Source organism: Lactuca serriola, chromosome 2 (genome assembly GCF_051521515.1).
Source record: "Lactuca serriola cultivar US96UC23 chromosome 2, Lser_US96UC23_V15, whole genome shotgun sequence".
Taxonomy (NCBI): domain Eukaryota; kingdom Viridiplantae; phylum Streptophyta; class Magnoliopsida; order Asterales; family Asteraceae; genus Lactuca; species Lactuca serriola.
In genome coordinates, this window is record NC_136409.1 from 28232111 (window position 1) to 28245028 (window position 12918).

Genomic DNA, 12918 nt, shown 5'->3' on the forward strand with positions numbered 1-12918 from the left:
TATGCCACCGGACCAATCTTGGAAAGGATTTCGAATGGCCCGATATACCTTGGATTTAGTTTCCCACGTTTTCCAAAACATATCATTCGTTTCCAAGTTGAGACTTTTAGTAGAACCCGGTCCCCAACCTGGAACTCCAAGGGCTTCTGTCTTTTATCCGCATAAGTCGTTCTCGAATTTGGATGATCTTCTCTGTTGTCTCTCTTATGATTTTAGGTCCAGTAAGAGTGCTATCAGGAACTTGTCCCTTAGCTAGTTGCGTGTCACCTACTTCAGTCCAGCACAGAGGTGATCTACACTTACAGTCATAGAGGGCTTCAAATGGAGTAACCTTGACGCTAGTGTGATTACTGTTATTGTATGTGAATTTAATAAGTGTTAAATGGGTATCCCATTCTTTACCAAAATCGATCACAAAAGCTCTTAGCATATCTTCTAGTGTTTGTATAGTTCTCTCACTCTGTCTGTCGGTTTGTGGGTGGTAGGTTGTACTCATGTTTAGCCTAGTTCCTAGAGATTTCTGTAGGTACTGCCAGAATCATGAAGTGAATCTGAGATCTCTGTTGGAGATAATAGATATCGGCACCCCATGTAGTCATATAATCTCTTTAATGTAAGTTTTGTTCAGTTTCTCCATCTTGTCGGTTTCCTTTATTAGCAGGAAGTAAGCGGATTTTTTCAACCTGTCAACGATCACCCAAATGGTATCAAGTCAACCCGTTGTCTTGGGTAACTTGGTTATGAAGTCTATGGTTATCCGCTCACATTTCCACTTGGGGTATCTCTGGTTGTTGCAACAAACCTAAGGGCTTCTGGTATTCTACCTTAACCTTGGCGCAAGTCAAGCACTTGCCCACGTAAGTAGCAATCTCGTCTTTCATGTTCTGCGACCAGTATAGTTTCTTGAGGTCCAAATATAGCTTGTGTGAACCGTGATGTACAGAGTATCTGGTCTTGTGAGCTTCGTTCATAACAACGTGTCTGAATCCACCAAACTTCGGTGTCCAGATCTGATTCATGAGGTATTGAACTCCGTCACTCTTGACCTCTAGGTTTTTATCCATTCCTCTTAAGGCTTCGCTTGCCACATTCTCTGGCTTCAAGGCCTCTAACTGAGCATCTTTGATCTGTGTGGACAGGTATGAATAGATTGTCATCTTTAATGACTTTACTCGCGGCCCAAGTATTCCTTTCTACTTAAGGCATCTACTACTACATTGGCTTTGCCCGGATGATAACGAATCTCACATTCGTAGTCATTTAATAGCTCTACCCATCGTTTCTGTCTCATGTTGAGCTCTTTTTAATTGAGGATGTGCTGGAGGCTTTTAAGGTCGGTGAAGATAGTGCATTTCGTGTCGTAGAGGTAGTGTCTCCAGATCTTCAGGGCAAACACCACTACTCCTAGTTCGAGGTCATGAGTGGTGTAATTGACCTCGTGCATCTTAAGTTGTCTCGAGGCGTAGGCGATGACATTTCCTCTTTTCATGAGCACACACCCAAGACCATGATTTGAAGAATCGCAATAGACCACGAAGTCTTCAGTCCCTTATGGGAGAGACAAGATCGGGGAGCTGCATAAGGCTTTCTTTAGCATTTGGAAGGCATCTTATTGTTTGTTCTCCCAATTAAATGTCACACCTTTCTAAGTCAAGGTGGTGAGTGGTTTAGCAATCTTGGAGATGTTTTGTATGAATCTTCGGTAGTAACTGGCAAGTCCCAAAAATTTTCGGATTTCTGTTGGCGTTCTCGGTGCTGCCCAACTTTCGATTGCCTTGATCTTGGAGGGGTCCACATGTATTCCTTTTTCACTGAGTACATGACCGAGGAAGTCCACTTCTCGGATCAAGAATTCGCATTTAGAAAATTTAGCATATAACTTCTCCGATCTTAATGTCTCTAATACTTGTTGTAGGTACTGGTTGTGCTCTTCCTTGCTTTGCGAATAGACCAGGATGTCATCGATGAATACGATCCCGAACTTGTCTAAATAAGGTCGGCATACACGGTTCATTAGGTCCATGAACATCGCTGGTGCATTTGTTAGCCCGAAGGGCATCACTACAAACTCGCAGTGACCATAGCGTGTTCTAAAGGTTGTCTTGGGACATCTTCTTCCTGTACTCGTAGTTGATGGTAACCCGGCCTCAAATCCATTTTTGAAAAGTAACTTGCTCCCTAAAGTTGGTCGAAGAGGTCTTCGATTCGGGGTAGGGGATATCCGTTCTTGATGGTGAGTTTGTTTAGCTCCCGGTAGGCGATGCACATGCGAAACGATCCATCCTTCTTTACGAACAAAACTGGTGCTCCCCAAGGTGAGAAGTTTGGTCTGATGAACCCTTTGCTTAGCAGTCCGTTCAGCTGGCTGGACAATTCCAGCATTTATGCTGGTGCTAGGTAGTATGGTAACTTGGCTACGGAGGTAGCTGATGGGTTTTGAGCATTCTAACACTTCCTAAGTGTACATGCAACCCTAATAAACTTGGATCTATGTTTGTCTAATTATCATGCAAAGTTGATTTCCAAGGTTGTGAACCTATCTAGCATACATAGGGAACAATTTTAACTTAAATAATAGATAGAACTACATACCTTGTTGTTGAAATGTTCCTTGAAACCTTGTGAGCCTAGCACCCCTAGCGTGATGCCTCAAATGCTTCACACAACACCAAATGCTATGGAGTAAACTTGGAGAGAATGTATAACACTAAAAAATCGGCTCTAACCCTCAAGTATGCATGTCTAGCCGATTTTGGGAGAAACATGAGCTTTATATAGTGTTAACACATCTAGGGTTACACCATGTAAACCCTAATGTGTCATGACTCTTCATTTCCATGACCCATGGGTTTGTAACTCCCATGGAGCCTCCATGGAGCATCCAATGGGTCCAACCCAACTTGATTATCCATGGAGCCTCTTAGCCCACTATATAAGTTATGGATGATTTACATAATCAACCCATATATTTAATAAGTTATCTTTTGATCACTTAATTAATTCTAAATTAATTCTTGATCAAACTAATTAAATAATATTATTAATATATTAGAACTTATAATATATTAATAAACCATATGTGTTATTTCTCTCATTTAGTTTATCCAATTGCATGGTGCCATGCAACCCAAATGGACCATGCCGGGTCGGGTCAAGTACATACTAGAAATAGTTATGGACTTAGACACCTTATCCAACAGTAGCTCTAGGGATTAGGTCGACTCGGAATTTGACTTGTCGTGCAGGTACACCTAGAAGATCTTCTGGGAATATGTCGGGGAAATTACAGACCTCCAGAATGTCTTTGATGTCCTTCACCTCTTGTTTCGTATCCACCACGTGGGCTAAGAAGGCATGGTATTCCTTATGGAGATACTTTTGAGCTTTGACGCAAGAGATGATTTGTAAGTTTGTATTGGGTTTGTCGTCGTGGATGACAAGGGTTTCGCCATTCGGCGGATTAAGGCGAACGGCCCTTTCGTAACACAGAATGTCAACACGAAATAATATTTTTATCCTCCAAAGGCTTACAAGAAGCTATAATCCTCACCCAAGGTCCAGACCCACGGATTAAACCTCTACAAGAATCGATACCTCCATTAGGACCATATATAGCTTTAATAACTTTCACCCACAACATGTCCTTTTTTGTTGATAAACGCGGTCTCCATTTTAGTAAAAAAGCGAAATTTAGAGCAATCAAACTCCTAATATTTAACCTACATTGATCAAAGTCTAATAACACTACATTCCATTTAACCCAATACATTTTTCTATAGTCTGAATCTCCACCCCAAAAAGCTTTGAACGAAAGCCTTCTAGATTTTTAGCAACACATACATGAGGAAAATGGACCTAAAATAGATTCTGTACATACCTAAAATAGATTTGATGAGAATAGATCAACCACCAATAGAAAGAGTAGAGACTTTCAAAGGTGTCGTTTTTCTTTTGATTTTATCCATAATCGGCTTCCAAGCTGACACCATGTTCATTTTTTGACCAACCGGAAGACCCAAATAAGAGAAAGGGAGTTTTCGAGGTTTACACTTCATAATTTTCGAATATTCTAGCACTTCATCCCAACGAACTCAAATGCCAAACAGGTTGGATTTTTCTAAACTATATAAGATATGATTTCTCTAATTTTTGTTAAGCATAAAATATATAAGATTTTTAGATCGACTAATTCTGTAGAAATCTATTAAGTTTAAAATACAAAATGGTTAAGAAAAAGGTAACCATCAACTTCCGGCTTGCATCACCATGTTTAGGAATTTTTTATGAATTAAATACCCAAAATAAATCTTTCCACACATTTTTCTACCGTGGTTCCTTTTTTTTGGGTGGGGGGGGGGGGGGGGGGGGGGATAAATCATCTCACTTGGGAAGCTACCATTCATCAGGCACTAGGTAAAAGCTTGTGTTCTAAAAAAAACAGAGCTGGAGATGTTGCTATATAGACATTTAAAGATTCAAATCACAAAAACACAAGTTTTTATTTTCGTAATGTTTAGAAAAAGAATGGATGTTGCTATATAGACATTTAAAGATTCAAATCACAAAAACACAAGTTTTTATTTTCGTAATGTTTAGAAAAAGAATGGACTAATCAAACGAATTGCCCTACACCCCGGTGTCACATTTACCTTTCAAACCCATAATGAGCAAGTAATTCAGATCATACAACATATTTTAAGGAGTATAACGAATCATCAAATATATAAACATCAAATGCTTGATGAAAGCCCACCATAAATACATAATAAACAGATTCTTCTATATGAGTTAATCTGAAAACATTTTTTCTTCATAAACAACAAATTATGCTTTAAAATGTTGTACTATAATCCTATAAACCATAAATTGTTGTGTATTTACAAACTTTTGTCCTAATAAACAATAGCTCCACAATTTACGCATCACACTTTCAGCAAATGCTTTCAATCCACTACAAAAAAATGCCAATTAGTGACCAAAACAAAATGGTCACTAACAATAGAATGAATCGTCACTAAATGATTTAGTGACCAAAATTCCGGTCGTCACTTTTCGTCACTATAGGTCCGTCACAAAACCGATTTAGTGACCAAATATAAATATGGTCACTAAACAGTGACTAAAATATACTCGTCACTAAATCTGTGACGACTCACTTCGTCACTAAATGTTGTCACTAATCAACAAAAGTCGTCACTATTTTATCTACTTAGTGACCAATAAAAGTCGTCACTGTTTTATCTGATTAGCGACCATAAAAAGTGGTCACTGGTTTATCTAATGTGTGACTATAACAGGTCGTCACTGATTTATCATATTAGACACAAAAAGGGGTCAATAATTAAGAAATTATTGAAATATCAAAAGCCATTTTTAATATGAAATATAACAATATCCAATTAGGCAAAAGATAAATCAATCTTATAAAATTTTACAGTACAACAATAATAACCAAATAAATCTTCACAATTATAATAACCAATATTTCAAAAATGCAGATTAAAAGTAAATTCAAATTGCTTCCAAGGATAAACTTGTGTTCAACCAACCACACACAGAGGTGAAAGCTGAAAGCTGAAAGGGACGAGGTTCTTCTGTGATCGATGATTCTCAAAAGGTAAACATTTCTCTTTTTCTCCTCTCTCTGTTGCACACATTCTTCATCTAGTCATTATCACTACCTAAATAAAAAAAAATGTGTGTGTGTGTGAGAGAGTACCTTGATTAAAGCTTCTAGTAAGTTTTTGGCTTGATCAAGATTGCATCTCACCTGATTGACAAATAAAAGGTAAGATTAAGAAGTAAGATGAGAACATATATGGTTGAAAAAGCTGACTTGGCGAAGCTTTTCAAATGATTGGACATTGTTTTCTCTTCTTTGCATCTGAAAATATATAAACGTTTTTTAATACCTTAGATTGTGTAAAAACATATGAAGAATTGACAGACTTACCCTTCTTGTATGAAGTCTGTGAGCTTTCTCCCTTGGTCTAAATACATTGTATGGGTTAGTGTCATTAACTGGAGGAGGTGGTTGTAATAACAAACAAAAGGAAAAAAAAAAATTGTTTTTTACCATTCAGGGGCAAAATGGTCATTTGAAAGAGGAAACTAACCTGCAGGCGGCGTAGAACGGGTTTAAGCCATCTTTCACGCTGATAAAAAAGGAACAAATTTGTAAGCAAAAATTAAAAAACATAAAACCAAGAGTACTCATTGTTAAAAAATGAGATACCTTTTCTTTCTAGTTAAATTGACTGGAATACCCTATATTGTATGAAAAGAGCTTGAAGGGCCTACCAAATAGATAAAATTCAAGATATAAATGCAAATTGAAAAAATCCTAAGAGTTATATAGATTGTGATAATATCATAATAATACTAAAAATGAAAAATATCTCGACTGTAGCATCAAATGTTTTTTAAATGACTCACATCTAAGAAAATTCAATCGCTTTACTTTTATAATCCATAAGCAGTGTTTTTAAATCGACTACTAAAATATATATAAAAAAAATGACTCACATCTAGGTCTATAAGCCTATTCACCAATTCAAAAAGCAAACTTTGATTGGTTTTGGTTTTTGGAAATATAAAGTTAAAAACATATTCATGTACAAAGTAATAAAAAAAACATACTTAATAAATTTACCAAATCAAATCAACCTATTGAAAAAGGAAGTATGAGAAACTTACTTCCATTTCTATTGGGTAAAGGAGGGGGAAGGGGGGTCCACAGTAGTATGTCCCCTGCTTGATGTAGCATTGATACCTGTGGGCCCAAATGAAGCAGAGGGATTAAAAATTCAATATGTTTCTTTCTCAATATTACACTACTATACATTAATACATATGAGATTAAGTGGTTGGAATGGAATGATCATGGATTGGAATGGAATAAGCAAGGTAATGGAATGCATTGTTACAAGAAATTTTTTCACCACCGATATCCATCATTTCATTGGTGCGCTTAAACTTATTGAAAACTGGGATGCTATAATCCACATATATATAAATGAAACATAAAGTAGAAGAGTCAAGAAGCTGACCTCATCTATAATATTTTTAACAGGCGCCTGCACAGTAGCTCTAGTTGCAGCTGCAACTCGGTGCAGATAATCTTCAGCAACTCTTCAGCACAGAAGATGTCTCTGTCTGCAAAATACTGATAACAAAAAAAACTTTTAAAAACTGAATTTCATTTGTGGAAAAGTCAAAAGAGTCAACGCCAGCCAACCTGTGTAGCCAGATTACTAATAGCAAGACGAGAAAGTAGAACCTTGGCACCACTCTTCACACATTTATCCAACTTATCATAAATGATATTCCACTCTGCATCAACTATAGACTGATATTGCAATGGATCTGAAAGTCTGTTGATAAAAACTAAAAGAATGTAAAATGTTAAATCATAATCAAACTAAACAAATAAGATTATATCACTATTTAATCCCAAAAAATTCCAACATTACCCAAAGGCACTCAACAAATCGATCACAAAACCTCAATCTAAACAACGGGAACAAACGCCACCACGACAGCCCTCAATCAGAAACATACAATAAAGTTAAAGAGATCGACTCCTTTCATAAGTGACTACGTATTTCTATGTGTTTTCGATTGTGTGTGTTCATACATGCTTGTATAAGTGTGTGATTGTGAATAGGAATCAGAATAGAGTCGAGAACCGAAAAAGTAGGTAGAGGAGGATGTCGTCCCTAAGCAATCAACGAGGAAGAGGAGAAGCGAGATTGAGGAAAGGATATCGTTACCTTTCAACATTTAGTAATGATGAACACAACATCAAATGCGAGGAATTAAGCTCCAATTGAGGTTTTTTGAGCCCTAATCACACCTTAATCAAATTTTAGGGAAGTGATTACCTAATCGAAGCTTCAATTGGGAAAACTAGGGCTTCAAACTTTAGAGTGTGGTACTGAAGTGAACGAAGGAGAAAGTGGTGATTCGATGCGGTAGTAGTGCCGATGGAAGACAGAAGGCGAGATAACGATGGTGGCGGTGTTCGATGCAAATTGTGAATAGAGGAAAGCGAGGGGAGGTCTGCATAGCGTAAATACGTAATGGAGATGATAACCACATTTTACGTTTATTTTATTAGAATTTAACCCTCAACTTATCATACTTAGTCACCCCTTCATCTTTTAAGCATTTCCACTAAGACCATTACTTGGATTGTTATTACTCCAAACCCCTTTATACCAAATTATGAAATTACCCTAACATCAAATGGTTAAAAATCACTACAATGAAATTAACATATATGATTGTAATGACATCATGCTATTTAACATTGTATATTTAATGTGAAATTACCACAATGCACTTCAATCGAATAAACCACCATCGTGGCCATTTACATAATATGAGTTTATAATTCTCATTTTGTTTTTAAATTTATAATGAAATCTGTTCGGTGATCATTATTATAAGGTTCTAACTTTTTTGCAATTTTCAATTGTATATTCAATTACTAGCTACTTTTTTTCGGCTCATAAATACTAAATAGCTAGTGACCACTATGTTTGGTCACTAAGCTTTTAATTCAGTGACTGCTATTTTTGCTCACTGAGTCGCCAATTCAATGACCACTATTTTTGGTCACTAAGTCTCTAGTGCTACTATTTTTCATCATTAACCCTCCAATCCAGTGACCATTATTTTTCTTCACTAAGTCTCCAATATAGTGACCACTATTTTTGGTCACTAATACTTGCGATGACGTACGGACGTAGTTATTTAAACTTTATTCTACATTTTAGTGACGGGTGAGTGACGACCATCATGATAGTGGTCATTAAATTTGTAGTATTACCAAAATTTAGTGACGACTAAATATATGGTGACTAAATAATGTTATTAGTGACCACATTTTAGGTCGTCACTAAAAACTAGTCACTAAAATAGACTTTTCTTGTAGTGATCGTTTTAAAGCAAGATTTGGGTGACTATTTATATCATATAAAAATTTTCAATTAGACCTACTGATTGTTATCATATTTAAAGCAACACTCAAAACATTTATTTCGTACTTAGCAGTAGCATTGTATCCATATAGAAAGCAATAGAACATAACCACCAAAGTTAGGCTATATATTAATCACCGAACATCATTAACCAGCAAAGTTAAGCAATTGCGATTGCTAAAAGAAATATGAACCCAATGAAATAACAATGTGAGTAGCATCACTTATTTTTCCCATTCCTATTGTTTATAAAGTTATATGATCATGCAAACAATTATAAGCTAAATTACTCTGATATTATCAGTATGCAAGCATCACAGTTTGAGAGAGCAGAATCAAGAAATTTCACGTTTACACCCATGAAAAAAATCACACACATGCCTCCTAACTTGATATTTTAATCCTATAATTCACAAAAATGTGAGATTTATCATCAGTAACTACTACTATCAAATCAACCAAGCAAAACTAGAGTTTCCATATACGAATGCACAACGAATGATTCAGTTGTTGAATCAATCTCAAGATCCTAGTAGTGTTCGGTGTAGGGCTCATAGACCTCAAGTGCACTTTGTCCAATATATACAACAACATTTTCCACTTCCAATAAAGCTTGCCCACTCTTCCTAAATCCAAGTTTTTTTATTGACTTTGTCCAATATGGTGGATGCATAACAGTAAATATCATTGTAAATGATTTTTGAACACCATTCTCCATCATCCACACACCCCAAGAAAATTTATCCAAGCTCTGTTGAAGCACGACAAGAGACTCCATTAGCTTAGAAATACACAACTGACAGGGATAGTGGCGCCTTGAAGAATCAGTATTCATGTGGTCGAGCTTAATGAAGACAATGCTCTGAAGACAAAGCAAATTGTTGACCTTCAGACACAATATGGTCATCTGGCTGCCAAGTTCCTGGAGTTACAAAAGAAACTTGAAGACAAATTCGGTGATGAATTTAAGTCAACTGTTGAAGAACCACACGTCGATCCTCCCATTCCAGACGCTCCTAGTGTTGATGCTCCTACTACTTCTCAACTGATCAGATCTACCATCATTGTGGATCGCTTTGAAAAGGGACCTGAACAAGCTCCAAGGCAAGGTGCTTCAAAGAGTTCTAAAAAGAAGAAAAAGAAGGTTGTTACCCAGGATGACAAAGGTAAATGGCTTTTCAAAAGAAGCGTAGATCATAGGGCACCCTGGGATCAGCCACAAATTACTCTTACCGATCTTAGCACTCAAACTTTTAGGGATACCTATGGAGATAGATCAGGAATTGTTTCATGGGGATTTCATGACATCCAGAATATGTTCTTGGTGAGAAGGAAGAGCGGGAACAAAGAATTTTACAAGGATGCTCATGATTTTCACTCTTTCACTAAGGTTGACCTTATTGAGCTATCCAAGGCTCCCTTCTCGAATCCATCAGGAAATCCAAAAGCTAGTCAATTCAAGTTTTTTTTGGAAGATCAAGTGGCTAAGGGTTTCCCATCTATGAAAACTGCTGAGTCTTTTGTTGCAGTCCATAAAAGTGTTATTGATTCAAAGACCAGTGAGCCTATTCGAGCAGTAATGTGGCCTGCTACTGCTCAAGTTAATCATATCCCTATTCCTTAGAATTGTCCAGATGGGTCTCTACAATTCATGCAATATTGGGTGTACGATGAATCATCTGATGCTGCTGTCATCAAGCTTAAAAAAGACTGTATTCGCTTGTACGTCAAAAGGAATTTACTTCAATTTGGCGAGTGGGACATACATCAACTTGCAAATCATCAGATTATGGTTGCTGATGAGTTGTTTGAGCCAGCCGCAAAAGAATACACACGGATGGTGGCTACAATTGTTGACAAGAGGATATGGAATGGAGCAATGGGGAAATCTGATGTGTTGGTCGTCGAAAAGGACTGAATTCATGCTAGCACCAAACCAAGGGGGAGATTGAAGGGTCTAATAAATGGTTTGGGCTAGGCTTTCTATGTGATTTGTTTGGTTATGAGTCTGTAATAGTACTTTTGAGCTATTTAGAGTCGTTTACTGTTTTGTCAAGTTCACGACCGTAAACACGTTTACGGCCGTAAACGTGTTTATGGTCGTAAACATGTTTATGGCCGCAAACTCCGTTTGCTGTCTAGACGAGTATATAAGGGCTAGGAGTTGGTCATTTGTAAGATTGATGTCGGTCAGTTTACGGCTAGTGTTTGAGTTGTACCAGACGGTTATTTGATATAAATGCGTGCAAGCTCAATTCTTATTCATCTCATTGTCATTCTCGATTGGTGATTGCTTGATTACTAGTAAAAGATCCAGATCCGGACCTAACATCCTTCAAGCTTTTCCTTCCTTCCTTGGATCACAAAAGCACCAAAATCACTCCAAAGGCCTTGGATTGCTTCAAAAACGGCTAGGGTTTGCTATGGGGGTCTTTTGGGAGCAAATGGGACTAAGGAGGCCGAGTTAAGGTGTTTAAATAGGGTGCAAACCCTCGGATTAGGGTTTTTGCCCAAATAGGGTCTACTCCCCGAGTCCGGGACTCGACTCGCCGAGTCCACAACTTAAACTCCACGCCTCATCCCGCTTCTACTCGGCGAGTTGGTCCTTCAACTCGCCGAGTCCAAGGCTAAAAATGCAACATAAATGAAAATTTAATAGCAGAATACGTACCAAGAACCAGGTGCTATTGTCCTTGGCTGAGAAGAAAACAACAAAAGAAGCTTAGGAGGCATTGAAGACAATGTTCATGGGGGCAGACAGAGTCAAAGCAGCAAGGATTCAAACATTGAAGGCTGAGTTTGAATCCTTAAACATGAAAGAATCAGAAGGAGTTGATGAGTTTGCTGCGAAAGTAAGAAACATCGTGAGCACATGCGAACATTGGGGGACACAGTGACTGAGTCCTACGTTGTGAAAAAACTGCTTAGGGCAGTATCGACCAAGTTTCTTCAAATTGCTTCAACACTTGAGCAATTTGGGGACCTAGAGACAATGACAACCGAAGAAGTAATCGGGAGGCTGAAGGATCATGAGGAAAGGATGAAAGGGCATGGTGAAAGCGATGAAAGAAAACTACTCTTGACTCATCAAGAGTGGTCAGAGAGAAGCAAAAGGAAAATAGAAGGAGACTCTAAATCTAAATCAAATCAAGGAGGGTTTGGATGCTCTCAGGCACGCGACAGAGGAAGAGGCAGAAGTAGTGGTGGTCGTGGGTCTCGTGGAAGAGGAGGATCACACTATCAGAAAGATGGAGGCAGAGGCCCATCAAATAATGAGGATAAAAGCAAGATTCAATGTTACAACTGCCAGGAGTATGGACATTATGCAGCAGAATGTCCAAATCCAAGGCGAGAGAGAAGCCAAGAAAACAATCTGATTCGAGAACTTGATGACAACGAGCCTGCACTTCTGTTATCATGTTTTGACATCAATGGAGAGGTTGGCAAGGTGTTTTTGAATGAAGAAAGGATAACTCCAGAATTAAGAAAACAAGGAGATGACATGAGAAGGTCAAGTGTGTGCTACCTAGATACAGGAGCAAGTAATCACATGACCGGAGACAAGCACAAGTTTCGAACTCTAAATGAAACAGTCCAAGGTTACGTGAAGTTTGGCAACGAAGCAAGAGTTAGAATTGAAGGAAAAGGCTCAATCGTGTTTCAATGCAAAGATGGTGGGAAATGAAAGTTAAATGAGGTATATTACATACCTGATTTATGCAGTAATATAGTTAGCTTGGGCCAATTAGCTGAAGGCGGTGATGAAATCAAAATCAAGAACCCATTCTTATGGGTCCATGACCCAGTTGGTAAGTTACTAATGAAGGTTAGAAGATCATTGAATCGTCTCTACAAGATAGAATTAGAAGAAACTGGTATGATGTGCTTGACCACACAAGTTGATGATGCAACGTGGCTTTGGCACAAGAGGTTG

General features: G+C 37.8%; 1 protein-coding gene and 1 long non-coding RNA gene across 2 annotated transcripts; one reads left to right on the forward strand and one right to left on the reverse strand.

The window, feature by feature from the left end:
• Window positions 1-5464: 5464 nt before the first annotated feature.
• On the reverse strand, window positions 5465-6103 carry LOC145090266 (uncharacterized). Its single transcript, XR_013701467.1, has 3 exons — window positions 5954-6103; window positions 5720-5884; window positions 5465-5644 (listed from the first exon to the last, which is right to left on the reverse strand). It is a non-coding gene; the product is annotated as an uncharacterized LOC145090266 (long non-coding RNA).
• A 5753-nt stretch (window positions 6104-11856) lies between these two features.
• On the forward strand, window positions 11857-12669 carry LOC145089103 (uncharacterized). The gene has a single exon (XM_079027594.1). The coding sequence runs from the start codon at window positions 11857-11859 to the stop codon at window positions 12667-12669; it is 813 nt and encodes a 270-aa protein (XP_078883720.1).
• Window positions 12670-12918: the final 249 nt, after the last annotated feature.

What these genes read in the sequence shown, in the direction of transcription:
- LOC145089103 (XM_079027594.1), top strand. Translation starts at nt 11,857, where the DNA reads ATGCGAACATTGGGGGACACAGTGACTGAGTCCTACGTTGTGAAAAAA.